The 27292-nt window shown below is 43.9% G+C and overlaps 2 protein-coding genes across 3 annotated transcripts; one reads left to right on the forward strand and one right to left on the reverse strand.

Moving 5' to 3' along the window:
- The first annotated feature begins 583 nt into the window (after positions 1-583).
- On the forward strand, positions 584-2993 carry LOC143508451 (uncharacterized). Its single transcript, XM_076996959.1, has 2 exons — positions 584-969; positions 1224-2993. The coding sequence occupies exons 1-2, from the start codon at positions 786-788 to the stop codon at positions 2306-2308; spliced, it is 1269 nt and encodes a 422-aa protein (XP_076853074.1). The 5' UTR covers positions 584-785; the 3' UTR covers positions 2309-2993.
- Positions 2994-3193: 200 nt separating this feature from the next.
- Positions 3194-27242, reverse strand: doc2a (double C2-like domains, alpha). 2 transcript variants are annotated; one of them, XM_076996961.1, is made up of 13 exons: positions 26937-27242; positions 25986-26062; positions 25613-25677; positions 21230-21546; positions 18302-18381; positions 17900-17974; positions 17640-17749; positions 14250-14376; positions 13915-13974; positions 6048-6232; positions 5229-5310; positions 4612-4708; positions 3194-4349 (listed from the first exon to the last, which is right to left on the reverse strand). In XM_076996961.1, the coding sequence occupies exons 4-13, from the start codon at positions 21540-21542 to the stop codon at positions 4213-4215; spliced, it is 1266 nt and encodes a 421-aa protein (XP_076853076.1). In that variant the 5' UTR covers positions 21543-21546; positions 25613-25677; positions 25986-26062; positions 26937-27242; the 3' UTR covers positions 3194-4212. The 2 variants fall into 2 exon arrangements, with proteins under 2 accessions (XP_076853076.1, XP_076853075.1); XM_076996960.1 differs by lacking the exons at positions 25986-26062; positions 26937-27242 and having other exon boundaries at positions 25613-25753.
- Positions 27243-27292: the final 50 nt, after the last annotated feature.

Raw genomic sequence — 27292 nt, forward strand, 5'->3', positions numbered from 1 at the left:
TCCAGCTCTTCTCAGAATGCACAAACACCTGCTAGTGACTCTCGGGTTATCCAGACCAAACGTTCTTGATTTAGCTACATCTACGAAGCGAAGTTTGGACACATTATAATTCAAGCATAATTTGTAATGTGAATAGCAATTAATTAAACTTAATTCAAACGTAAAGAGTGGTACTACAGTGTAAACAATTAACCATGGTCATTGCACGATTGATAAATTCGTTATTATTTATTGCCAATTAAATCTAGAGACTAAAGAAGTACCGTAATCGTTTTCCGCACGAGATTCCCCTAGAAAAACAGTGCTTTTTCCATCCGTATTTCGTGACACCTGCTATAATTCACCTTTCATTCTATTGTATATTCAGATTCGGGTAGGTTAAATTGCGTAAATTGGTAGAAAGTGTGGATTGAGTTATTTTTATAACTCATAGTTAGTGTAGTGTGCATGCAGACGTTGCGGTTTCTGTACTACCATGCTACACGTTGGAGTCCTGCTGTCGAACGGGTCGGCGGTGCTGTTGCGCACTGTTAGCGCGCGCAGCCATATTTGTCCACGCGGAAGAGTTTTGTCACGTGATCAGAAAAAGTCGCGTGCGTACGAGGACAAAGCGGAAGCGTTTGTATTAGCAGCTGTGTTTGTAGCTGTGTGCACCGTGAAATCTGGTCGAAGCTGCCCGTTCCCGCTGCTCGCAAACGCATTAATCGCATTAAATAACGTAGCTAGAGATCATCGAGGGCAAAGCAGACGAGCAAAGTGACACTCCGTGAAATAATCTTAACAAAATGACAAGGCTACAAACTTTAAACCTTTTTTTGACCGAGCGGTTCATGGCGGCACTGAACGAGATCATGGAGAAGGTTGGAGGAACTTTTCTGGAATACGAGGAGGAGGTGGATCGGGCACAGAGGGAGAACGAGTTCCTAAAAGGGCGACTGCAGGAGCTTGAGATGGTGCTTGCTTCAGCAGGTAAGCTGTGGTGTTCGTATTTCTCAAAACACAATTTAACCGACTGCGTGTAATGGAGCCGTTAGGTAGCCAAAGAAATGAGACCTGCAGTAGTTTGAGCCAATACTGATGATGCTGCCCTGGTAGAGATCAAAACACATGTTTGCTGCTGCTGTTTTAACTTAATTTTCTTCACGCATTAATATTGTATGTCTGTTTTTTGTTATTGTTTACGACAAGTCTCGATAAATCATTAACATCTCTCATCTTTATAGGGTCGGGAGTTTTGTTTTCTCCAAATTTTCCAGAACCAAGCTCCCCTCCAATACAACAGGAAAGGAGATCGCTCCAGGACCCACCCGAGTGCGGAGAGCTCGAGCTGAACCAGAGCCAGTTACTGAGCGGGCAGCATGTCAACATCAAGACGGAAGCATCTTCACACACTCCTCACGTACAGCCGTTCATCGATAGTGAACCAGAGTCTGTGGACACCACTCAGTGCCCCACACATGCAGACCATGAGCGTGATCTTGATTTAGCTGTCGTGGACGAGACGAGTGACATGAAGACGGAGCCCAACGAAAGTACCGTACGGCAGATCTCCGCCACTGGAACCGTCCAGAGCCCAGTGCTTTCAATCGTTGATTTAGAGTCGGGCAGCACCGCTGCTTGTAACATACCTAACCCACCTACTCTAAATGATGAAATTGTGTACAGTATACCACACGAAGACAGTGATGTGGAATCGAGTAACTCTCCACAAGGCCCTTCTAGAACAATGCAGGAATCTGTGACCGCAAATGCTACCGGCTGTAATGTATTTCCGACCGCAGACCTTAAGCTGATCAGAGCAAACACTAGCTGCAATATATCCGCTCTGCCCACTGGGCCCCAGTCAAGGACCCTGAGCCACGGGGTGTCGGGTACCAGGGACCCACCAAGTGCCCCGGGCAAATCCTCGTCCTCTGTCCCGCACAGCCACTTCATCGGCCTGGGGGGAGGAGTGGGAGGAGTCGGAGGAGGAGCCTTGCAGGGCCGAGCCACCCTCACGTGCCCCGAGTGCGGCCGGCCGTTCCTGCACCGCTCGCAGCTGAAGGTGCACATGTACATCCACACGGGCGAGAAGCCGTACGTGTGCAAGCAGTGCGGCAAGCGCTTCAACAACGGCGGCACGCTGAGCAACCACAGCAGCGTTCACCGGCAGGTGCGCATGTACAGCTGCCCCGTGTGCCATCGCCGCTTCAAGGACACCTACACCTGCCGCAAACACATGCGTGTGCACGCCAAAGCGGCCCACACCGCCGCTCAGCACGAGCTCAGCAGCGGAGCTTCAAGAGAAGCGCTGGCGAAGCATTTTTAATTCCCACAGAGCCGAGGGGGGTTTTAATGGCTCGGTTGTTCTTGTTGGTCTTGTTTTTGTTGTTGTTTTGTTTTTAGGTAGGTCATAAATGATTTGTTGCATTAATGCTGTTGGCTCAGTAAAACCCATGGCGTCTCAGAGACTCGTGATGTATGGTAAGAGAAATATTATATTGTGTGATGTAGTAAATATGATTAATAGAAGCGTTTGTCTTGTTTTTTTGTGGAAATGGCTGGCACTGTACAATTGTAAATCAAATTATGCAAATTTTTTTGTTTTATATACAGTTGTTTTCAGACACTAGGAGGCAGTGTTGTACAATGTTTGGAGAAACCTAAGCCAGACTCCCAGCAGTGACTGTGTGTATTACTGTGAACCATGCAATAGTTGCCTGCTTCTCTGTGATGGGTAGGCAGCAGACCCAAGGGTTCGTGTTAAGCCAGATTTTTGTTTTGGTTTACGGTTGAGAGGTTTTTTTTTCTCTCTTCACTTGTTTGGGATAAGGCTGGAGTCTTGGTAACAGTAACAGCGTGTGACTTGCTGAAATAGTAGTGCTGAATAACTGTATCAACAGTGTTCTTGTTAAAACAGTTGTGTTAACAGTATGACACTGCAGTTGAGAAGCTCACCATATAAGGGTAAAAAATACAGTTGACTTTTTTGCCTAAATAGAGTTATGTGCACCCATACTCTCCTCTCTGATTAGTGTTAATAGATGTGGTAATTTGGCTAACACGGATCATTCTGCCATGTTGACGCGTTAGGGTAATATTTACTTCCTTTCATTTTCTTTAAGAGAAACAGTACTGAGGTCAGAGGTCAATGTTCCTCTGCCGTAAGATGAAGAACAGATCAAGAGAAAAGACACAGGGGTCTGGACCAGTACATACCAGTTGTATTTTCAAATTGTACGTAAACACTTCTTATAAATGTAGTAATCACAAATCCCCAAGAATACAACATTCAGTAAATACCAAGAGAACACAGCGATATAAACTCGCACTCGCACCACAGCATGCAGGCACATTCTCTGGATACTGCACGGTTACACAGAGCATTCCGACGAGTCGATCCTTTATAAATTGGCTAGTGTATCACAGAATATCAATAGAACTCGTACAAATAATGGTAGCAAATGGAAACTCAAACCAGTAAGATCGGAAGCCCCAGAAAACACTGTTGGGGCTAAAATGCTGTAAACATTGCATCATGCTACAAAACGAATGGTCAGTGTTGTTCGTACCGGAGACCCAGTATTTACAAAGAGTCTCATAAACATGAAGGCCATAAAGGAGCCTCATGTGTTGTCATGGCAATACTCTATAGTACACTATATGGGTGACTTTGCTGTAGGAGCAGGGCATGTTCTCCTATGGGCTGTTAATGTACGGTGTATCTCTTCTTAGCTCTGGCCAGAAGCACCGTGACTGAAGCTTTGACATAATGTATTTTCTACTACAGAAGGACAAAAGGTTGTTGTTCTATGTGGCATCCAGGAAGATAAGAATTCACTGTGATGTTACCAAAATATCTGTAAAACATGCAGCAGAGAGAGAGAGAGAGAGAGAGAGAGAGAGGTGGGAGGAATGTTCCGTCAAGTCACAAAATCAAAAGGCAGCTGCTAGCTCCGCCCTCCCCTCTTGCAGGATGCACTCAAGTGATGCAGACCTTGTGCAGGTTTACTGATCTTCAAATCATCTTCTCCGCCCAAAAATCACCACACACGTGACACGAATGCAGCATGTGACGCACAAAGTCTGAATCGCTCCAGTGTGCTCCCTATAATCTCCAGGATCTTTGCCCTGTTTGGCATTAACAGATCCCCCCCCCCAGGCATATCAGTTATCTATATGCCAGCTGTATATCATGTAAGTCATCTTCAGGTGGCCCAGCAGGCCCCTCTTTCATTCTTGGCCAGTGCTCTGAGGGAGTTCGTTGGTCAGAACGTGCCATCGCTCCAACTTCTGCCCGTTGTTCCTCAGGCAGTCCATCCAATGGCGTAGAGCGTCTCCTTGTGATTGACAGCTCAGGCACACCCCTCCTGCCAGGCAGAAGTATTTTCATTAGGATGAATAGGTATGTTTTGTGTCTGTGTGCCATTATTTATGAAAGAATGCAGGGCTTTAACTGCTGTTCTCATTGTGTGAATGTTATTATTTGCAATAATAGAGGCAAATGGTGTGTTATAAATCTGTACAATATAGCATCAATCTCTTCAGAGTCAGGGATTGTTCTCAAATAGTCAGCCCAGCAGTGTGCCTAACAGATCGATATCACATGCACCCGAGATGCTTTGTCCTTACCTATAAAATCATTGGAGCGGCCCAGGTCGTAGTCCCATACTGTGACCTCGAGCGTCTTCCTGACTAGTTCTGAGAGAGAGATCTCGTAAAAGAACTCCTGGGGGTTGGGAGAAGAGGTGGAGGGGACACAGAGAGGAAGTAATGAAACTGAAAATTGTAAATCCACAGGTAAATGATGCGGTTGGAGTCTGCAGCAGCGTGCTGTGGAGTCACCGTCTCTTCTCCCGGGGAGGTGATCAGGCACGACACCTTAGTGCCTGAGGCCTCCGAACTTAGGCCTGAGGCCTCCGAACTCTTAGCGCCTGGGGGGGGGGGGGGGGTGCACAGGAGTAAACCATAGCAGCACCAGTAGGCACCAGTGGTAGTGAGGAGTTCTAGGAGCTCTGAGAACGGGGAGACATTGAGGCTGACTGACTATGCATAGCATCCCACACAAATGTCGGCTGAGGAGGAGAGGGAGAAAGCGCTCACCAGATGGGAGTGTTGGGCGATTGGACTAGACATCTCATTACCACTTACTATGGCCTTCATTCTTATAGAGGTTATGAGAGGCACAGGCGAATGCACAAAAAGATTTGGCAGTGGGTTTCGTATGGCTAGGTGCTTATGGTTCATACCTCATTGAATTCTGGGTTGAGGGTCTTTTTAATCACAGCAGTTTTATGTTTTGATTTCTTCTTAACATCTGGCTTCAGATATCTGCAGGGACAGAGAGAGAGAGTGGTACAAAGTGAGTAGGATGGAGAAGAGAACAGAGGAGAGCAAGAGGCAAAGATGCACAGACAACTAAAGAGAGAAACAGGCATTATGCCACCTCTCCGCAACACACAAACCCACATCGATTGAAACACACATAGCTGTCGGCGTGTCCCGCTGGCTTCCATAAGCAATTTGATTTGCTTTATGTACTGCATTTAACTCACACTCCCCTCCCCCAAACACGCAGGCACACACATACACTCTCACAATCAAAGACAAGATACTAACGGTGTGTGTGTGTGTGTGTGTGTGTATTAAGACAGAGAGAGAGTGAATGGCATGAAAGTGTGTGGGTGGGGGATCTGTAGATTCTCTTGCCATTTTGCCTGAGGAAGGAATATTTATTTTAACGCACGAGGTGGGTGAGAAGTGGAGCCATTAGGAATATGTTACCACAGAAAACAGGTGGATAGAGTAGTGTAGACTCCATTTCACTAGATTACCAGCTCTTATACTTCCCTTATCTTTCTTGCACTGTCCTAAAGATAATTTATCATGTATCCCAATCTTCTAGTTCCCTTCTAATATGCTTTTGACAACTTTAATTTTACTAACTAGTTGAACTAACTCAAAACATCTCAAAACATTGTCCATCTCAAAACATTTTCATGTTGTTTCTCAACATCTGAAACACCCACGCCAGACACCTACAGGCCAGGGGGGGGGGGGGCTCTCACGTTTTGACGTAGGGGTCGGAGAAGCCGTTGACGTCCATGGCAGCCAGGTGCGCACAGCGCTGCACCCCAACGTACAGCCCCCCGCGCTGGCCCTCTCCGTCTCCTTCTGTGGGCGGGGGCAGGAACTGCAGCGAGATGAGGATACGGCCCCGCTCCTCCAGACACTGGAGCTGCTCGTTCTCCCACTGCAGGGACGAGGAGAGGACGGGAGTTAACACACGAAGGAGGAAGAGGACGGACAGAAGAGCAGAATTATTCAGCGTAGAGAGCACAGACAGCCAAGGAGGCAGCAACTCAATTAATCACCAACATCAATAGTGACAGACCAGGTGGCCAAGATTAATTAACTATTAAAAAACCCTGACACAGAAAGGGTTCCCACTGAGCAAATTAATATATTTTATTTAATTTTGTTGTTTGCACAACAGTAAAACTCCAGTGGCATTGCTTGTTTAACAAGGAATGTCACAACAACTCTCACATATTTAACTTCACATTTTTTGTTCCTGTGATTTTATTGCTTGATTCTGTTTTTATTGATTTATCTTGCATATCATCTCACATAAAGCAGCAATGTACACACTAATGCACAGACAGTAACCTTATTGTTAATAATGTATATAGCACATACTGAAGCTGAAGGTATGTTGCAGTGATGTAAATATACTATATATACTATACTACTATATGCTATATCATGAATGCAATATGGTTTCTTTCACCATTGTAAATGAAATATGGATTGAGCAGTAAAAACATATTGGGGGAAGCTATGAGATAATAGTCATAGTATCAGAGGTCACACCTCCAGTACCAGATCAGAACTGATGGATAAAGCCACAAGCCTAAATTGTTCAGTCAATAGCGCATTAAAGATGTTCCAGCAATTTAACTTAAGACTGCGTGCTAGTGGGCCTGTAATAAACTGAAAAGGTCTAGGTGTTAGATTTGCATTCAGCATAAGCAGAGGGTTGCAGCTCTCATTTCCAAGCCACAAGAACATCAGACTTTTAAAATATGTGTGGCACCAATCTGTTACGAAGAACACAAGCTAGCCCTTTGTGCACTAACAACCTCGGGGTTTAGATGTTCTGGATGGAGGGGAGATCCCGGAGTTGGCGTCACTGAAGCTGGTGACTTAGGTGAGGAGGCAGAATGCATTTGTGACAGTCATTTGTTAAATCCATATCCAGAGAAGGGAGAAAGGATGAAAAGAAAGGCACACGGAATACCAGAAGGCAGCTTGAAACACACAAACAGATAAAAAGCCTTTTCCTGTCTTCTTTTACACTCTAGCCAGGACTTTAGTCTATCTCCATTGGTCTACCTACTGTAGTCTACCTACTTTAGTCTATCTACTGTAGTTTACCTGCTAGTCTATCTCCTGTCACATGAGGATATTAATTTGATGAAGACTCTAAAGTCCATCTGTAAGTCAAGTGCAAATGCCAAATACTGTAAATGTTAAGGCAAGCAAACAAGGGCCTATACAGTAGGAAATAACAAAACGAGCTAAATCCTAACATATGGAAAGTACTAGAATACCAGAAAAGAACAAGACAAAAATAGGTACGAACACAACACACAGCTGGTACTAGTAACAAATGAGAAACATGGGAGTATGTATACAAGTCAGGGAAACAAAGAAGAACAACAAGGAATGAGCTATCAAATCAAATATATTTGTATAGCGCTTTTCACAATGCTATGGAGGGTGGAATCAAGGGAGGAGAACACAAAACGTCCCAGGTGTACTGTGGTACAATTGTCTGGATCAGGAGGAGTACGGTAACCAAACAGACAACATGGAGGGGAAACACAGCCTGGGGAATCCTCCAACGTGTAGCTTCTAAGGCATGAAGTTGTAGACCTCGTCAGGACTGCAACAGAAGCCTGGTCAGAAGACAGGCTGCAAACACATACAGGACTGAGGGTTTGGGACTGGACACGGGGGAGTTGGTAGAACAGGAGAGTGGACAACTAGCAGAGCATGATACTGGGACAGACCCTGAGACCGAGACGGAGATGGTGAGATTGACACTAATGGGTACAGGAACATACGTATGTGGATAGGAACTAAACTTGGGACCTGAGATGAAAAATGGAGGTTACGCAGTTTAAATCTGTGGGTTAGGAGATTTAAACCTGTGGGTTAGGAGGTTTAAACCTGTGGGTTAGGAGGTTTAAACCTGTGGGTTAGGAGGTTTAAATCTGTGGGTTAGGAGGTTTAAATCTGTGGGTTAGGAGGTTTAAACCTGTGGGTGAGGAGGTTTAACCTGTGGATTAGGAGGTTTAAACCTGTGGGTTAGGAGGTTTAAACCTGTGGGTTAGGAGGTTTAAATCTGTGGGTTAGGAGGTTTAAACCTGTGGGTTAGGAGGTTTAAACCTGTGGGTTAGGCGGTTTAAACCTGTGGGTTAGGAGGTTTAAACCTGTGGGTTAGGAGGTTTAAATCTGGGATATCAGGGGGCTTGAATGGTGCAAAGGTCAGACCTGGCAGGAGATCAGGAAGAGCAGAAGGTCAGGGAGCAGAGCGAGTAGAGGAATGAGGTGGACGTGGAGTGGGAAATGAGGAAGCTGATTGGTCAGACAGTAGCGGCAGTAGGGACAGGTTAAATACTACAGCTAGGTATGTAAAACTTTGCAATATGAAAACTTGGATTTAACCTCACCAGCAGAGTCGGTTCTGGATAGATTTACGCCCTGGGTGAAGTCACTGACAGAAATCTGCATACCTTTATCCTTTGCCCGTTTCTCCTCTTCTTCTTTTTCTAAACTGTGCACCTGATGGCTTCTTTGGTCTTTTACCTTGATCCATCTTACCTTTCGACTACAGTCCCTTCCCCTATCAATCAACCAGAGTCACGTGACGTAAACAAATTCGCCTAGCCTTTGATTTTTACATTTTTCACATAGCTAGGTATGTGCGTGACAGTGGGTCTATGTTAATTTTAAGAATTAAATACAATTTCTTTTAAAGCAGTTTGTGTTGTGTGGCCTGGGATCACTCTATCCCCTCGCCTCCTCTTACACACACAACCTGGGGTGGGTTTCCCGAAACGTTCGTAGCGCTAAGTTTTTCGTAACCTCGTATGAAATGTATGAGTTTAAGAAGTACTTAAGTACTTAAGAAGAACGTTTCGGGAACCCCACCCCTGTATGACTCTCACTCCGCAGCAAGTTGACGTGATAGTGAGGGCGCCCAGCGCCCACTCCACTAATCTGACATGGAAATGAGCGCTAGCCCTAACCCTCTACCTAACTCCCAAAACTGGCGAGTTTTGTTTTGAGTTTTTTTTTTTCTTTTGACGGCGCTCGTGCGCCCTTAAATAGATGGCGCCCTGGGCAGTTGCCCACATTGCCCATAGCTAAAACCGGCCCTGTTGACCAGCATAGAAATTGCTTCTGTCTAAGATGAAGGCCAGAAAATGGTTTACCAATTCATATGGCACAGTGTAAGTTCTCAAGAAAAGTGTGTAGGAAAAGCACCCGAAAAGCAGATGTGAGCAATATAAAACATACTGTAGCTAAGAGTACTGATGATGGTTGGTACAGTGCTGGCTAGAGACAAATAGGGAACGGGAGTGTGTGGAATGAAGATGCAAAGACCTAAGAGAGACCTAAGAGAGCACTCTTACCATAGAGAGTGGAGTTAAATTAGAACATTCAAAGGAGCTACAAAAGGGACTTGAAGAAAACAAGCCAACTATGAAACAAGAAAACTATGGCATAATTCTAATACGAAGGACTGTCACTGGAGGGTTTCGCACAAAGCAGGATATTCCAGCCAGGGGTGGGTTTCCCGAAACGTTCGTAGCGCTAAGTATTTCGTAACCTCGTATGAAACGTATGAGTTTAAGAAGTACTTAGCGCTAAGAACGTTTCGGGAAACCCACCCCAGATTGGTTATACTCAGCATGAGGACTGTCCATCAGAAATGTCCCTTAACTCTGTCCTGACTCTGGGATTATGTTGTATGGTAAATTGAATAATTCTACTTTGTGAAATATCCCTCAGGTGCACATGGCAAGAATGTTAAGTATATTGTTTCTGAACACCAAGACCCAAGTGCACTGGGGTAGGTTCACTTCACCATGTCATTCACATATTCAGAGAATAATGTAAGCAAATTAGGAAGAGAATTCAATGTTTTCCACTCTGCTCAACTCACTGGTTCGTGTACACACTGTAATATTTATAACCTGAGCTGAGTTGCAGGAAAATCAAATGTTTCTTCATACACACTCACAGACACTGTGTGTTTATGTTTGTATGTTGGGGTCTCTAATATACAATCACACACACACACACACACACTCATACACACACTCATTAAAGCTCCTCTAGGATGCCAGTCAGGATACCAGTCTGCACAAACAGAGTTTTAAACATGTAAGTTATTCATAATTAGTCCCATGTCTGAGGGGGACAAATACCGTCAGGGAGCAGGGGCAGGAAGCCACTGTGATGCCTGATAGGTGGGGGTGGAGGTGGGGGTGGGGGTGGGTGAGTGGGGAGTGTGTGGGGTTGTTTCTCACAGGCATTCAGCACCGCTGTTTCCCTTTGAAGCGATTTAGCTCTAGAGGTCTCCAGGAGAAACAAAGGCGGTGGCGCTGACCAGCTGACACTTTTCTGAGGGCAGCCGCAGGGACCACGCCAAACGCCTTATCCCACACCCGTGCGTCTCGCCCTGGTCCTGGCTTGTCATTCCTGCCTCTGTCTGTCTACATCTGCCATTCCCCCTGGCACGCAGAAGGAGGGAGGATCAGTGGGTAATCCGGACACCCTCCCCCACCTCTCCCTGACCCGTTTGTTTGACACTTTGAGTGATTTTGCCAAACAAGGCTCATTACTTCTGTGTAGGTGGCCACGTCTTAACAACAACCCACTTGACGCTGACTTCTCCCGTCTGTCATTCACTCCGGCTCTCGTTGTCCTACGCTTTAAAATCCCACCATTTCATGTGCATGTATACTGTGTACAGTGTGTGTGTATGTTTGGGGGGGGGGGGGGGGGGGGGGGTGCATGTATGCAAGTGTGTTCGCACATGTGTGTATGTGTGTATGAGAGAATGACAAGGCAGTGGTCTATGCCAGATCTGTTTGGTTAGCAGTGTGAGGCTTCATTAATGGTAGCGAGTGGAAGTAGACAAGAATAGGCAGCAGACTAATGAGAGATAGAGAGTCAGCCAGCACCTATCACATAAACAAAGAACACACACACACTCACACACACTCATACACACAGCCAAGAGTCTGGATAGGACTGCAAATATCCCCCTTGCTCAGTGGGAAAAAAACTGATCGCATTTAATAGATAATCAGTGCAAATACATGGGTCCAGTGATTCTGCAATACCTTGTATGGTTGCAATAGTTCAGTTTATAATGTGTAATTAACAGTGTCATCTTACATGTACATTATGTTTCACAATGTCATACGTTTCTTAAGTTGTTGGACACTTGGACATGTGCTGTTGGAATATCGTTGCACGCAGGTGGTTCGCGGGTCGACTGCGTGATTTTCCTACATTTTTAAATATGTCGTTAAATGTCTTTGCACTCATGAAATACCTCGAGACACTTTTGAGTTCTTCCTTCTGCATTCAACGGTGATAAACTAACGACCTCCAAATCACTAATGATAATGAGGAGGTGTAACGAGCAGGTAAACACACGGAGAAAAAGGAGCGTGAGACAGAGACACCAAAAGGAACGTTTCATATTCAGATTTATGTGATTAGCAGACAGATGGCACAGGATCAGTCATCAGTCTCTATTAAACTGTGTGTGTGCCAGAGTCCAAATCAGGAGATGGGAATCAACAGCTCTGTGGCCCTGTGGTTCTGTGGCTCTGTGGTTCTGTGACTCTGTGGCTCTGTGACTCTGTGGTTCTGTGGCTCTGTGGTTCTGTGACTCTGTGGCTCTGTGACTCTGTGGTTCTGTGACTCTGTGGCTCTGTGACTCTGTGGCCCTGTGGTTCTGTGGCTCTGTGGCTCTGTGACTCTGTGGTTCTGTGACTCTGTGGCTCTGTGACTCTGTGGTTCTGTGGTTCTGTGGTTCTGTGGCTCTGTGGCTCTGTGACTCTGTGGTTCTGTGACTCTGTGGTTCTGTGACTCTGTGGCTCTGTGACTCTGTGGTTCTGTGGCTCTGTGACTCTGTGGTTCTGTGGCTCTCTGGCTCTGAATCTGTGGCTTTGTGGCTCTGTGGATCTGTGGATCTGTGGCTCTGTGGCTCTGTGGTTTTTTGGCTCTGTGACTCTGTGGCTCTATGACTTTGTGGTTCTTTGGCTCTGTGACTCTGTGGTTCTGTGGCTCTCTGGCTCTGTGGTTCTGAATCTGTGGCTTTGTGGATCTGTGGTTCTGTGGCTCTGTGGCTCTGCTTTAACCTTCTCCTGAGCTGGGTGGAACAGTCCACACGGAGCCCTCAGGTTTACGGTGGCCTAGGTCTGTTCTCTCACATCCCAACCACTCAAACTTCAAACCTGTAGTCGTTCAAATCTACATTTCTCAGGCTCCACCTTACACCTTCACTGCATTAATGTGAATATTTCTCTCTCGCGCTCTCTATCTATCTATCTATCTATCTATCTATCTATCTATCTATCTATCTATCTATCTATCTATCTATCTATCTATGTCTCTCGCTCTCACTCTATGTGTTTGTGTGTGTGTGTGTGTGTGTGTGTGTGTGTGTGTGTGTGTGTGTGTGTGTGTGTGTGTGTGTGTGTGCTTTTCATGGTGGTCTGTGCTTTTTGTTTTTTCAACCTTTCACTTTTTTTACATCTCACTCACTCACTCATGCAGCTGTTTCAGGCACGATCTCTCTCTCTCTCTCTCTCTCTCTCTTTCTCTCTCCCTCTCTCTCTTTTATCTCTCACAGCAGAGTAACTTTCTGTCACTACTATTTCTCTTCCTTTTGTGAGAGATTTTTGGATTCATCTTCCAGCATTCACCTCCTGTTTTCACTTCTGCCTTCACACAACCACCACCTTTTACCCACTCATAACCCTATACACATTCTCTGTCTCTCTGCCCACTCTCTCTCCCTCACTCCTTCTCTCCTCTCTCTCTCTCTCTCTCTCTCTCTCTCTCTCTATCTATCTATCTCTTCAACCTTTCCCCCCTCATTTTGACCACTGAACTCTTTTTGGTCTTTGATGTTGTTTTTCATTTTGTTCCCTTACTCTGAAATTTTTAGACCTTTGAGAAAGGTTGCGTGCTGTTTCAGAAGCCTTCAGTCATTTTATTAAAGACAGGGAGAAAGACAGGGAGACAACATTGTTATAACTCTCTCTCCCTCATGCCCTGTTCATCAGCTACAGGCCTGACACCCACCCCTTTTTCTGTCATTGTGTTTTTCCCTCAGCCCACTCTTTCACAGGATCTAACCAGTACTACAGGTTTGCATCGCTTTACAGAGGCTCTGTCAGAGATTTTGGGCTCCATGAAGAAATATCACTGCCTAATATTCAAATAGTTTTTTAGGCCTCTGTCAATCACAGCACTTTGTAAGGATTCTAACTTCTCTGTTTGTTTATTGTGATATTTCTCTTTACAGTATGTCTGAGTACTCATGAAATCACTTTAGAGATGAAGGCAATGGCAAATGTGGCAATGTCACAGTGCTCTTATTGAAACACTAATTCATATAGATACTAATGTGCACACACTTAACAGGCATGTTAAATGCATTAAACTGCAGACAATTATTGGGTTGAAATATTTAAGCTCCATATGTACGCAAGCTTTGAAATGTCAATGCTATCTTAATTGTGTCCACGTCTGGGGACAGATGGATTTAATGACATATGCAGTGAGAGAGAAAGGCAAAGAGAGAGAGAGAAAGAGAGAGAGATTTGGATAGAGTACCTCTCTGAGGTAACATGAGATCCCTCGCAGTGCTGCTCCCATGGCTGTTGGAGAAGGCAGCTGAGAATCCCAGAGAGTGTGGAAGATAGAGGGTGAGACAGATAACGCCTGTAGAGCTCCTTGAAATGTTTATCACACTTTTTACAGGAGCAGACTCAAAGTAACTGTTTGTATATGTTTTTCTGTGTGTGTGTGTGTGTGTGTGTGTGTGTGTCTGTGTGTGTGTGGGTGGGTGGGTGTGTGTGTCTTACAGGGGGTGGGTGTGTGTGTGTGTGTGTGGGTGTGTGTGTGTCTGTGTCTATGTGTGTGTGGGTGGGTGGGTGTGTGTGTCTTACAGGGGGTGGGTGCTCCAAGCAGGTGTAGAAACGTTTTGTCTGGTCTGGTTTTACACGCCTCAGAGCTACCCGAGACTCGCCAATAAACTCATTATGAGTCAACTTGTCCTCATCACACACTGATAACCTGAGAGAGAGAGACAGAGAGGAAGAGACAAGAGAGAGAGAGAGAGAGGGGGGGAGAGAGAAGCAATGAAGGCGTAAAAGACTAACAGAAAGGAAAGGGGGAAGAATGTATGTTTAGAATTAAAAGTAGTCTGAAAAAGACAGAAAAAGTGAGAGATTAGGAGAACAAAGGAGCTAAAAAATATGGTCCTCTTCATGGACATGATGAAATTGGTTCTGACAGCAATGTATATTTATGAATGGGATTAGAATGATATTTGCAGCGCTGACAGCAATGTTTTTTTTTTTAGCTTACACCCATGCCTCACGTTCAAAGGGCCCTGTGTGTTTGTGCAGCTCACTCTCACACTCAGCTCTTCCTCCTCAGAGATTAATGGCTAAATGACTTTCTCACCTACCCTGTCCTGCCCACCCATCTCCCATCTAAGAAAAAAAGAAGCAAAAATGTCAACAGAAGAATTCTTGCTTGCCCCTTTGAAGATCACAACCTTGTCATTGAGAAAGGGTTTGTGAACTTCAGCCCTAAACCTGACAATAGGGAAATGTTAATAGTCTTCTATGCACTATTTATGGAAGGACAAAAATATGGTCAGTGATTTATTTTGTTATTGTATCAGATGACATAAGTCTGTATGTTCTGGACACTCAGCTGTTAACTGATCACTCCTGGTGGTGAGCTGGATTTGTCCTGGGAAGCACAGCAGGGCCTTCCAGACGACCTGTGAACATCTGGACTGCTCTGTGAGAAATGCTTTCAGATGTCACCTTTGACAAAACATCTACCAAGTGCTGAGGGATGAGGAGGTTAGGCTGGAATGGACCATGTTTAAATCCTCAGTATTAGAGGCACTGAAAAGAAGCTGTTGCCAGAAGGCTGTTGCCGATCGTATCATCATGGCAGCAGTCCTAGAACATGCTCGTGGACGCCAGCAGTGCGGGAAGCTGTCAGAAGGAGGTGCTTTCTATGTAATGCTCTTGGAGAGATCTCCAGATTCATATGAGATGTATCAGAAGCCAGAAGGTCTACAGCGAAGGCCGTTTGCTGAGGTGATAGTTCAGTCCTGGGAGGTGTTTTGGAGAAATGAGAATAAATTTTTGGTGTCTCCAAAGATGTCCTGGCAAACTGTCTTAGGAGGGGTTTGTCTCAGTATCACCCAAGCAGGGGTGAGGAAGTGTTGACCTCTGCTGGGGATTTTGTCAAATGATGGAAGGAACACTGTCAAGAACTAATGAAAGCCAGAGGACATGACCTCATATCAAGAAGAAGTGCCTTCGATTAGAAATTATCATGGTAGTTGAAAATGATCCTGTGTGGTGGCATGACAGCAGGAACAGTTAAGATTCAACCGGAGATGTAGAGGCACTGAGCAGGGTTTCATTGTGGAGCTAATAGACCTCTTCAATATTTCATGAAAAACGGGAGCAGTGCCCCCATATAGTTGAACTGTATTTAACATAGGGGGGCCAGAGGGTGTGCTCCAATTATAAAGCAATCATACTCCTCACCCTCCAAGGGAAAGTCTGCACTGCGGTCCTGGAGAGGATAATCTGTTTGGCAGTTGAACCCAGGATACTGGAGGAACAATGCAGCTTCCACCAAGATCATTGAATGTGGACCAGCATTTTTCCTTGGCACAGCTTTGTGAGGGATAATGGAAGTATGGCAACCCAGCCTGTTTTGTGAGGGATAATGAAAGTAAGGCAACCCAGCCTGTTTCGTGAGGGATAATGGGAGTATGCCAACCCAGCCTGCTTCGTGAGGGATAATGAAAGTATGGCAACCCAACCTGCTTCGTGAGGGATAATGGGAGTATGCCAACCCAGCCTGCTTCGTGAGGGATAACGAGAGTATGGCAACCCAGCCTGCTTCGTGAGAGATAATGAAAGCAATGGCAACTTAGTCTGCTTTGTGGACTTATAATTGTGTGCCTTGGCATACATTGAAGGAGGTGGTGCAGGATTATGGAGTTCAGTTGGTTCAGTCTCTATATTAATGCAGGATGAGCTGTGAAGGCATTTCTAGCCTTAAGTGCGAGTCATTCACTGTGGGTGTGGGTCTCCACTGAGAATGCATCTGCTCTCCATTTCTGTTTTGGTTTTCCTGGAATGTATATCAAGGTGGACCTTTGACAGTCATTTGAGTGCTTCACAGCTAATAGTAAAGCACCCCGGGTGAAAATCATTACCTCCTCATTTCTTTCCAAGAAATTAATTGAATGCCCCCTTCAGAGGAGAGGAGAAATCTTGTGCTTTGTGGAGTTTGGGCATCTCAGGATTTTTGTTCACAAGTTAATGAAATAGGTAGAGCGAGGTTGACAGATGGATCAGATTAGTGGCAGCTGTGTTGCGCTCCTCTTGACTGACAGGAGCTGAGGTGCTGGTTTGAGGTGGTTTGAACATCTCATAAAGATGCTCCCTGATTGGTTCCTACTACAGCTGTTCCACTGAAGGAGGCCAAGCAGCAGATCCAGGACACGCTGAAGGGATTATATCTCACAGCTGGCCAGGGAGCATCTGGATGTCCCACAGGAAGAGCTGGAATCTGTCACAGGGAATAGAAAGGTTTGAACTGATCTCCTCAGCCTGCTACCACCAGGAATAGGAGAAAGAAAGATGATGATTATAAAGAAGAAGATGATGATGATGATGATGATGATGATGATGATGATGAAGATGAATGATTACGATGATGATGACATTCATGCTAAAATGTAGCAAGAAAACCACTTCCTGCTGAGCTTTAAAGGACAGACACATAAATAGGGAGTTTTGTGCAGTTCTGAGGGGTTTTGTTTGGGCGTGTTTGTGTCTATATATGTATGTGTCCATATATATGTATATATATATATATATCTTTTTGTGAGGGTGTGTGTGTGTGTGTGTGTGTGTGTGTGTGTGAGGGTGTCTGTTTGTGTGTGTGAAATAGATTAGCATCTTTTTGGTAAACACACACACACACACACACACACACAAACAGACACCCACACCCCCACCCACACACACACACACACACACACACACACACACACACACACACACACACACACACACACACACACAAAGGAAGAAATATTACCACAAACATACCCAGGGTAAGTTGTGTGGGCTGCTAGCAGGCGAATATTCATAGAAGGAAAGACAGTGCCTGAGACATTTTTAGCAAAGATTTTTTAAGGCTTCTGAAGTCACTCACATGCATGAATACAAACACACATATGCACTCACACATTCACACACACCTACACATTCATACACCCACTGTACCTCAGGGTCTTTCTGTGCATGTCTTCTTCCGTGATTCCAACATACGTTAGTGTTTCATTCCAAACTGGGTTTAGGGAATTTCGCACAATTTTGGTTTTTAACTTATTAGCCTGATTAGAGAGCAGAGAAAAAGCTCAGTTTTAAAAAAACATCAGCAATGCAATCTGAAAAAAAAACATGGTAAGGAAAGAAAAGAATAAAAAGGGGTTACACGAACGAGTAATGAATGCCAAGGATGAATGGTGTATAAATTCACCCACCTTACATGCACCAGGGAGAAGGTGAAGCTTGACGTATGGATCCGATAAGCCGTTGAAATCCATTGGCTTCAGACCCTAGAGCAGGAGAGAGGCCATCATGGGTTCTCATAGCCATTGATTCATAAAATTGTTATAGGAAGTATTTTAACAGATGATGTTATTTGTCCTGTATGATGATGTTGGGAGAGAACATCTGAGAAGAGATTTTGAAAAAGTCACATGCTTGTTCAGATTGTTTTAGTATGTGTCAAGATGAAACTGGACATTAGACCAATTATTATTTGTATTTATATAATGATGATACTCTCTGATTAGTATTATCCATTTGAAATCTTATGGATAATATGCATAATGTGACGCTGGAAGCAGCTGTTAAACTCTGGTCTGTCCTGAGCTTCTTACCTTCGCTCTCAGGATGGTGCAGTGAAGTGAGCTGGTGGCTTTTTCATAATGCAGCTCAAACTCCAACGTCCCCAGAGCCGCTACACCGTGATGGAGACATGATATCAGCGTAGACATTGGCATTTCACAAATGGACTGAACTATGGGTAAGACCTTTCAGTATTAGAACATCTGATACTATCCACAGAGATATAAAGACAAAAAAAAACAGAAAACATTCGCCCCCTCCTCCACAATCCCTTGCAAAAGTATTCAACCTCCTTTGAAGTAATCAGATTCACTGTGATTACAAACAGCACTTAGGCAGATTAATCCGATCAGCTTTTTTATTGCAATCCAGTATCCTCTTAAAGCACATTTTCCTCTTATTGTCCTCTTAAGTATATATATCATTTTTACAATTTTTTATACCTTAACAGGGCAATGTATCCTGAGAGACACAACTCATAAAAACCAAAGAACACAACAGATCTCAAAGGTTTCTTTAGTGTTAGTTAAGACCACAAGGTAAAAAGCAACAGTAAATAATTTTTACTCTTTGTTTTCCAATCCTGCCTGTTTAATGGATAAAGCAAAATTGAAATGTATCATTTCTCATAAGGACATAAAATGTACACATTTAAAACTGAAAATGTTTTTTCTATGAGAGACTTTCTCTATTGGATTGGAATATGGATTCTGACTTGGCTGTTATAGAACCTTCAACCTTTTGATGTTCAATCACTCCAGTGTTGTTTGTGCTTGGATCACTGTCTGCCTGAATTTCTGTAAATCTACTTTAACAACAGCACGATACAGCACTATACAAAAAATTTGAATTTCATGAATGGTGAAGTGTCTCCCAAGCTTCGGGGCTTTTTAGCAGAATGGAGCAGGTTGTCTTGCAGTGTCTCCCTGTATTTTGTACCATTTGTCCTTCAGTTTTAATAAGATGCCCAGTCCCTGCTGAGGAAACCCCACATCCACACAACATGTTGCTTCCACCTCTGGACTTGACAGGATGGTGGTTGTTGAGGAATGGGCAATTGTAGGTTTGTGTCACACATAATGTCTTTGATTTTTGACAAAAAAAAGCTTCTATTATTGTCTCTTCTGACCATCGAACCTTTAAATTACATTTTTAGGTGTGATGTATTTTGGCAAACTGCAGATGTGCTTTGATGTGGTTTTTCTTCAGTAATAGCTTCTTCCTAGCCTCTCTCCCATACAGGCTTGTATACAGAGCTTTTGATATCGTTGTCTGCTGCACCTACACTCCAGAGTCAGTCACTGAACTCTGTAGCAACTGATCGTTGGCCTCTCTGTGGCTTCCTTCACAGGTTTCCTTCCTGCTCTGATGCTGAGTTTTGAGAGACAGCTTGTCTAGCCAGTATCTGAGTGGAACGACACAGCTTCCATTCCTTCACTATTGATCCAGCAGTGCTCACTGGGATATCCAAACACTTGTATATTTGTAGCAGTTTCCTTGTGCATGTCTATAACTTTATTTATAGTTTCCTTAGTATTAACACATTTAATTAATTGATTTACAGGAAGATTCCAATTGTATGGTAATTGCCGTTTGTATAATGTATTTTGTAATACATTTTGAAGGTCAGTCTTGACACAAAATATCAAAGTGTCATTTGTAATCAACATGAACCTTTTGACTTTTAAGAGGGATAGATTCTTATGCAAGTCAACGTTTGCAGTGAAATGACTGAATGTGGAAAATGTGCATGCATTTAAATGGCCTGTTACATTTGCACAACTAATGCATGCATTTGTAAATATGATCATCCTAAGCTATAATGAAATCACATTAAACCCAATCTGAAACACTGTTGTAACAACAACAATATTAATAATTATCTACTCATCCAGAAATTACACGTGTCATAATACATCTCGAGTTATAAATATATATCTATAGCTATCTTGAGTCATATATATCTAAAGCTATCTTGAGTCATATATATCTATAGCTATCTTGAGTCATATATATCTATAGCTATCTTGGTTTGCTGTCTCAAATGTTTCATCATACATAACCACCCACCGAACACAATGGTATCTATGACTAAATTATTATTTTTTTAATCACATGTTAAAATGACCCATGCATTATTCCCTGTCCTACATATGTTAGCCATGGTTTCAATTTTTAATTGCACATCACACTGCTATTTTGCAACTGCACAGCACATTGCTATTTGTTTACCTACTGGCCATGTAGTATAGCTCTATAGCTAAGTGAGTCAGGACTTAACTACTGCGTTCACCAGTATGTGGACAGCTGAATCAAACACAGAGAGAATCCTATCATCCAGCCCTTCCTCTCTAGAAATGACTGTGGTAGCATTTCAGCTCATTTCACCATACAGTCCCCAGTCACTTTATTAAAAACACCTATAGAGAGTCTTAGGGCCCCTATGTCATCATGCACAACTGGTTTTAGCTATGCTTTATTATATTATTTATTTATTTATATACAGCAACATTGCAGCAACACTGAACAGCAAAACAACAACTTGACTGCTTAAACTCTCAATGCCCACAACTATGACAGTGGCATCTCTGTATTATTATATTAATAATAATAATAATAATAATAATAATAATAATAATAATAATAATAATATCTAGCCAGGTCCTTTGGTCCTGTGGTCAGAAACTCACCAGGGATTAATAAAGCAGGGATCAATACAGTAGAGGCTACATTAGATGGTTTACAGTCTACAACTGTGCACTCAAAATGTACCTATATGATAGGTGCATGGGTTCCTAATAAAACCACAGCATGTAGAAAATAAATGTACATTTCCTGCTTTCTAGTATAAGTGTAAAACAATGCCAGGTTTTTATCAAACTGAACATTTCGATTTTGAGCTGTTCATTAATTTATATCACCCTCCAGCATGTTAGTCACGTCGGGAGAGCTGGACTTACTGCAGTCGTCACTGTCCGAACTTTGGATGTCCACTGATGTATCCACACTGCTTGCTAATGACAAGGCGCCTCCTCTTGGTGCTGACAGCAGTGGGGAGAGGAGTCCACCACTCCCCACTCCACAAGCTCCACCCCCAGGGCTGTGGGCTGACAGAGAGGCAGCAGGGTTTGGTGACAGGGGTTCACCAGTTGGGGACAGGCGGGGAAAATAAGCAGAGATCTGTCTGATTGGTCGAATCGGGCCCGGGCAGACGTCTATTGCCATGTGTTCCTGAATGGAGATGGTGAGCTTTTTTCCTTTACGCACCGTCATAGAGCTGAATAGAGAAAAGGCAGAAGGAATGAATGAGAATGACAATAGGAATGAGAGAAGCAGACACTAGACTGAAGTCTCCTTTCTGACAGCTTCTGTTTGCTTATGTGCATGTCAAATGCAAATCTGGAAATAACCCAGAAGGTTAAACAGCAACTTTTACCTCTGTGAATTTTTGCAGTAGATGGCCTACACATTTCCAGTTTGAAAACCTTTCTTCAGTTCATTCTTTCTAGTAAATGTCTAGCTGTGATCAATTTTAAAAGTCTTACATGGTGTCAGTTTCCCAGACACACTTTGCCTATGGCTGAATTGGCTCTATTGAAAAGAAGATGATGCCTTAACAATCTGAGAAATATGTATGAGGATGTCTAGATATATCGCATTGGCTTGTAACATGCTGAATTGCATTTCTATTGATCAACTAATAGATTACTTGAACCCTCTTAGGATTTTTTTTAAATATTGGACTTTTTGACATTTTGTCATTCTAGACTATCAGCACTGACTCCTACATCTAGCCGTATCTTAGTTCAATGGTAACTTGGACTCTAACCTATTGTACTGACAATGTCTTCTGTGAGTTTTTAATATAGCACTCTTCCTAGCTGCTTTGCATTAGAGCATCTCCTAAATGCCATAAATGTGAGAAAGGAACTCAGTAGACGTCCGTCTAAGCCAGAGTCTGGTTCCTTTATGGAATAAATTAGTGTTTGGCTTAAGTCTACAAGGCATGTAGGTTTTGGCTCTAATCTGAATTTCAGTCTAACCCACTCTAAGACAATAAGCTTTCCAAGTGTTTATACACAATTACATTTGTGCTGTAAATGTGCTTTTGTTGTTGTCATCCACAGTTTGCTTCCCACAAACTCAGTGTCTTTAAGAATCGCCTCATTATTTGTTTTCGGATACAGCACATATTTATTCTCAGCTCCAGATCACCTGAAATATTTGATCTGTCTGGTCCAAAATCCCCTAACACCCATTTGAGTTGAAAATCTTCAACCTGTTCCACAAAACTGTGACAGGAGCTGCATACTGATACAGCGAGTAGCACTGCTGTAATTAACACTCACCAGCTTCCGCTGGTCTTTTGTGTTTTGCACCATTTCTAAAACCAGAGAAAATGGATCAACACTGAATTTATTGAGGGTTATTGCTTTCGGGAGTTAGTGAGCAATACAAAAGAATGGAGGAGCTTTGGATATGGGGAAGAAATGTAGGCTAGGATTGAGAGGCTAAAAGGGAACAAGATTTTGACATCATCCTTGGCTCAACAAGTTTCACTGCCACATTAGTCTTCCAGGAGAAATTCAGTCTTTTTCTGGCTTGAATGTATCTGGACATTTAAGACATAATTCAGCAAAAATAGATAAATAAAGCTGTCTGTATATTTAAAACTATCGCAGCTCATGTGATTTGCTGAAAAGTTTGAAAGGTAATCAGAATGAGAAAGGACAGGAGAAAAACGGAGTATTGTGAGGGGGGTGGAGAAAATCAAAAGGGACAGGAGGTGATAGGAAGGGCGCTCGCAGCCCAACTGTAAGCCCAATTAGCACTAAGTAGCCTTGAGCGTCACACGCGCACGTATACACGCGCGCGCGCACACACACTGCGCGCGCACGGTCTGTCAATCCAGCGTCGTCAGTTTGACATGCTTCAGATGCACCGCCGTGGCAATGACAGGCAGCTCGTTATTATGGCAGGGACAGCGTGCGCGGAGGAGCTGGAACAGAACAGTTAATGAGATCATGACACGCGAATGCTAACGAAATTAGCGATTAGCGCACGGCGCAGGTATATTATGGTTTTCTGGTCCGATTTCAAATCTTCTCCTACAGTTCTCTGCATTGGTAGTAATGGCCACAACACTAGCAGGAAAAAAACAGACAAATCACAGTCTCAATTTTAAACTTAAAACCTGTATAATATTTAGGAACTACAATGCCAAACCAATATATATGCAGATGTTATTATTATTAATGCTGAAGTTATTGAGGAAAAAATATACATTTGACCAAAAACGATTATCCTATTCAAACATAATTCTCATAAATTCTCATAATCTCTTTTTATTATCACATGGAACAAATGTAATATTTTGAGTGGTTTACTGGTCTTGACAGGAGTAACTTGTGACTCACACAAATACAACATTGTTTATTACTCCCTTAGATTACCTCCAAAATAGAATCTATAGAACCGTTCCATGAAGAACTAAAATGAATGCAAATGACTGGGAACTAGCCAATGCATCTTTATTCACATTTTTAAAATCTCCAACATGTTGTTTCTGACTCCATGTTTAACAATTGTTCTAATATAAATTGAGAAAACGGCTAAAGTCTTAAGTATTAGAGGCACAGTCGTTTTATTTGTATTCATAAACGCCTGTCCCCTAATCATTACCACGGTGACCACAGGGACTGAGTCCAAACCCTTAAACACAGTCTGCTTGCTGTGGCTCAGCGCTTATGTGGTTCCCAGCTGTAACAGCTGAAGTGAAGCCGAATCCACTGCAGTCAGCCATACCCTGGTGCTCAGCCCGCCTGCTCCCACACGAATCCTGACTGGGCTTGGAGCATCCCAGCCTCCTCTCTGGCTGCCGGAGCAGCGTGCGTCTGCACCGACGCTAATTGAATGAGTGTCGGTGCAGCCGAGAGTGGATCAGAGTGAAAACTGAAGAGGATTTTGAAGGGGCATCGCTGTGGAGGAAAGAAAGCTAGAGAGGAGAAGAGAGAGATTGATGGTGACAGTAGGCGGTCAGCAGTGTTCATTAGGGTACTTGGCGCTACACTGGAATCTGGCAGCGGCCAGGATGTGTGTCTGGCTCAGGCAGCCGGCAGCAGAGCCTCCAGCCACATTAGCACTGAGAATGAATGAACAAATCTCAGGGCTGTGAGACTTCACCTCCAACTGCCTCATCTGGACTGACAATAACAACACAGAGTTTGGTCAACAGGTCAATTATTCCTATTTAAATGGGAATTGCTTATTTGGTGAGATTTAATACCACGATTGTCTCACATGGGTCGTGTACATCCAATCAGATGTTACTTCTCCGTTAACTGTAAAAAAAATTAAAATTGTAGAAAATCATTGCAAGGCCCCCGGATTATATCTGTCTTTAATCCATCTTGCGTTTTGGATGAGTACAGGATCAGTATTGCTAAGCTAAATCAAAGTTTGTTTTTTTTTTAAAGGCAAAGGACTTGGATCAGAATTAGCTTATAATCAGCAATAAGCATTCTGCCAGCCACTTCTGAACTGAAATCCAGTTCTGGCCCGGTAGGACTGTAGTGGACCTGTCAGCGCAGCTATCTTCCTTACGCCTCACTTCTCCTCTTCTGTCTCTGTGCTTCTCACTCGTCTTTGTGCCTCCTTCACCACGGGTTGCCTGTGGCTCAGCCTGTCGTGCTATATGCAGCGTCCCCCTCTCTCATATGCCTGAACCGCTCAGCTTTGCTTAAATACGCACTATTAGCTTTGTGCTTCAAAAACCATGCTGCTTAGATGCTGGCGCTCTCTCTCTCTCTTTCTCTCTCTCTCTCTCTCTCTCTCTCTCTCTCTCTCTCTCACACACACACACGCATCTCGAGCCCTACCAGCCACCCCCCCAGCATCTGAGCCGAACTCCGTATACCATCCCTGTCATCTTTCCTACTGTCTCTTTTACTTGTTTTTCCGTACCCAGCATAAACAAATGAGTCTGAGTCCCATCTCACAGTCACTGTGCTACTCAGCTTAAGAGAGAGAAAGAAGGAAAGAGACCCACAAAGAGTGAGAGCTGGAACTCTGCTGGCTAGTGGACTTCTTATAGGCAACAATCCAGTTAATGGACGGGTAACATTCCAGACATTAAATGCCTCTAATTAACAAAAACTGTGTGCTTAAGAGGGAATGGGGGGGTAGAAATAGAGGAAGGACAAACATTGTGATGGCATAAATGAAAGAGGAGTGTGGAATTATACAAATGAGCAGAGGGATTATGACAGCGCATACGCTTCCTTCAGAGGCAAGAACAGGAAGTTTTCCAGAGAGAAACTAATTAGAAAAACTCCGCCACTTACCTCTGATTGCGTGTGTGTGAAAGAGTCCCTCATAAAACAGTAGAGTCCACAGCTCTCGGTCTGCACTAACAGGTGGTGTGAGAGAATGAGAGAGAGAGAGAGAAAAAGGGAGAGAGAGGGAGAGAGAGGGAGACAGCAGAGGAGGAGGGGAGAAGACAAAGCGGTAGATAGAGTGAAGGAGAGGCACGATTATTAGGCAGGTAGTAAGTAATCTATGGTGTGTGAGCAGAGGGGAAGGCAGAGAAGCAGAGCTGGTGAGGGGAGACTGAGGCACGAAAGCGCAGGAAGCGCCAGGAGACACTGAGAAGTTCAAATGCGCAACAGCACAGGAAGTGGAGCTTGGGAGCCTGCTCCACGCAGGCGGGGCGCTTACACTTCACTTCTACCTTCTCTTGTGAGGACTCGTCTTCTGCTCTTCTTCTCTCCCTCCGCACTCTCCTTCTCTCCTTTCTGTGCAATCGAATTTTTGTTACAACCTTCTTTTCATGGACACACATTAATCTTCTGCGTCAACGCCAGTGAACAGGATTGCTTCATCAGTGTTGGGGGTTTTTTTTTTTTTTCCTTTTTCTAAATTAACGTGTTTTGCAGCTTTTCATGTCCCTGCTTTGCGTTATAAGGATCTTGCATGTGTGCGTTCGTGTGTACGCATATGCGTGTGCACGTGTGCATGTGTGTGTCTGTGTGTGTGTGTGTGTGTGTGTGTGTGTGTGTGTGTGTGTGTGTGTGTGTGTTTTATCTACCCTCCAGGCAGTGCACCACAGCAGGGTGGTGTGTAAGCGTGGAGGTCTGCTCTGCCACTGTAACATGTGCCAGCAACAGCATCTGTCTTTCTCTCTATATAATTTGCTCTAATGATGCCTAATGATACATGCGTGAAGACACAACTAGATACATGCATACACACACATACAGTTCTCACACACAAAACCACTGTCCTGTGTAGTCAAGGAGGCTGTAACCACAGCTTCACCCTATTTTGACCCCTTTCCTTAAATCTCTCTCTCTCTCTCTCTCTCTCTCTCTCTCTCTGATCAGTGAATTGGTGATAAGGGACATCGACAGTTTTACATTTCCCCTCATTAAAAATCTGTGCACCTCTGATTCAACACTCTTTTCTCATTCTCTTTTTTCACTCACATACACACACACACACACACACACACACACACACACACACACACACACACACACACACACACACACTACCAACTCCCTCTTCCTCAGTTTTCATCCTTCTGTCTCCTTGGCTGAGACATTTTTTTATCTTTGCCCCCCTGTACTGTTTGACAGACTTGGTGTGTATGTGAATGGGTGTGTTGACCTGTCTGTGTCAATGTGTAGCATTCCAGTGTTTTCCATCTCCGTGTCTGCCTCCTCTGCTCTCCAAGGTCCATACTATATTGGCTATTTATTAAAGCATGGCTATGTTGTTCCCCAGTCCATGAACCTTCTTTCACACTGTTATCATGCCGATCAAAAGGGCTCCTTGCACAGACGTAATGAAAGCAGTATAACGGGCACCTGGCCGACAGCGATAGAAATAAATTCACTGGTCGAAGGCTGAAGGAACCTCACGGCGTTCTGCCGGACAGCCTCGTGATACGGATCAGGTTCCCTCTGTACCCGCCTCCCTTAGTGAGCACGGTATCATTCCGTTTGCAAGTTAAGCGTGTCGGC

The sequence above is a fragment of the Brachyhypopomus gauderio genome, chromosome 2 (assembly GCF_052324685.1).
Source record: "Brachyhypopomus gauderio isolate BG-103 chromosome 2, BGAUD_0.2, whole genome shotgun sequence".
Classification (NCBI taxonomy): Eukaryota; Metazoa; Chordata; class Actinopteri; order Gymnotiformes; family Hypopomidae; genus Brachyhypopomus; species Brachyhypopomus gauderio.

Bases quoted from the DNA above. Each gene is read 5' to 3' on its own strand.
- doc2a (XM_076996961.1), bottom strand. From the start codon at position 21,542: ATGACGGTGCGTAAAGGAAAAAAGCTCACCATCTCCATTCAGGAACAC. The intron at 6,233-13,914 runs GTACTCTATCCA...TCGTCCCTGCAG, and splicing joins TCTCATGTTACCTCAGAGAG to TGGGAGAACGAGCAGCTCCA. The intron at 4,709-5,228 runs GTATGAACCATA...CCCAACCCCCAG, and splicing joins TCAACCCAGAATTCAATGAG to GAGTTCTTTTACGAGATCTC.
- LOC143508451 (XM_076996959.1), top strand. From the start codon at position 786: ATGACAAGGCTACAAACTTTAAACCTTTTTTTGACCGAGCGGTTCATG. The intron at 970-1,223 runs GTAAGCTGTGGT...TCATCTTTATAG, and splicing joins GATGGTGCTTGCTTCAGCAG to GGTCGGGAGTTTTGTTTTCT.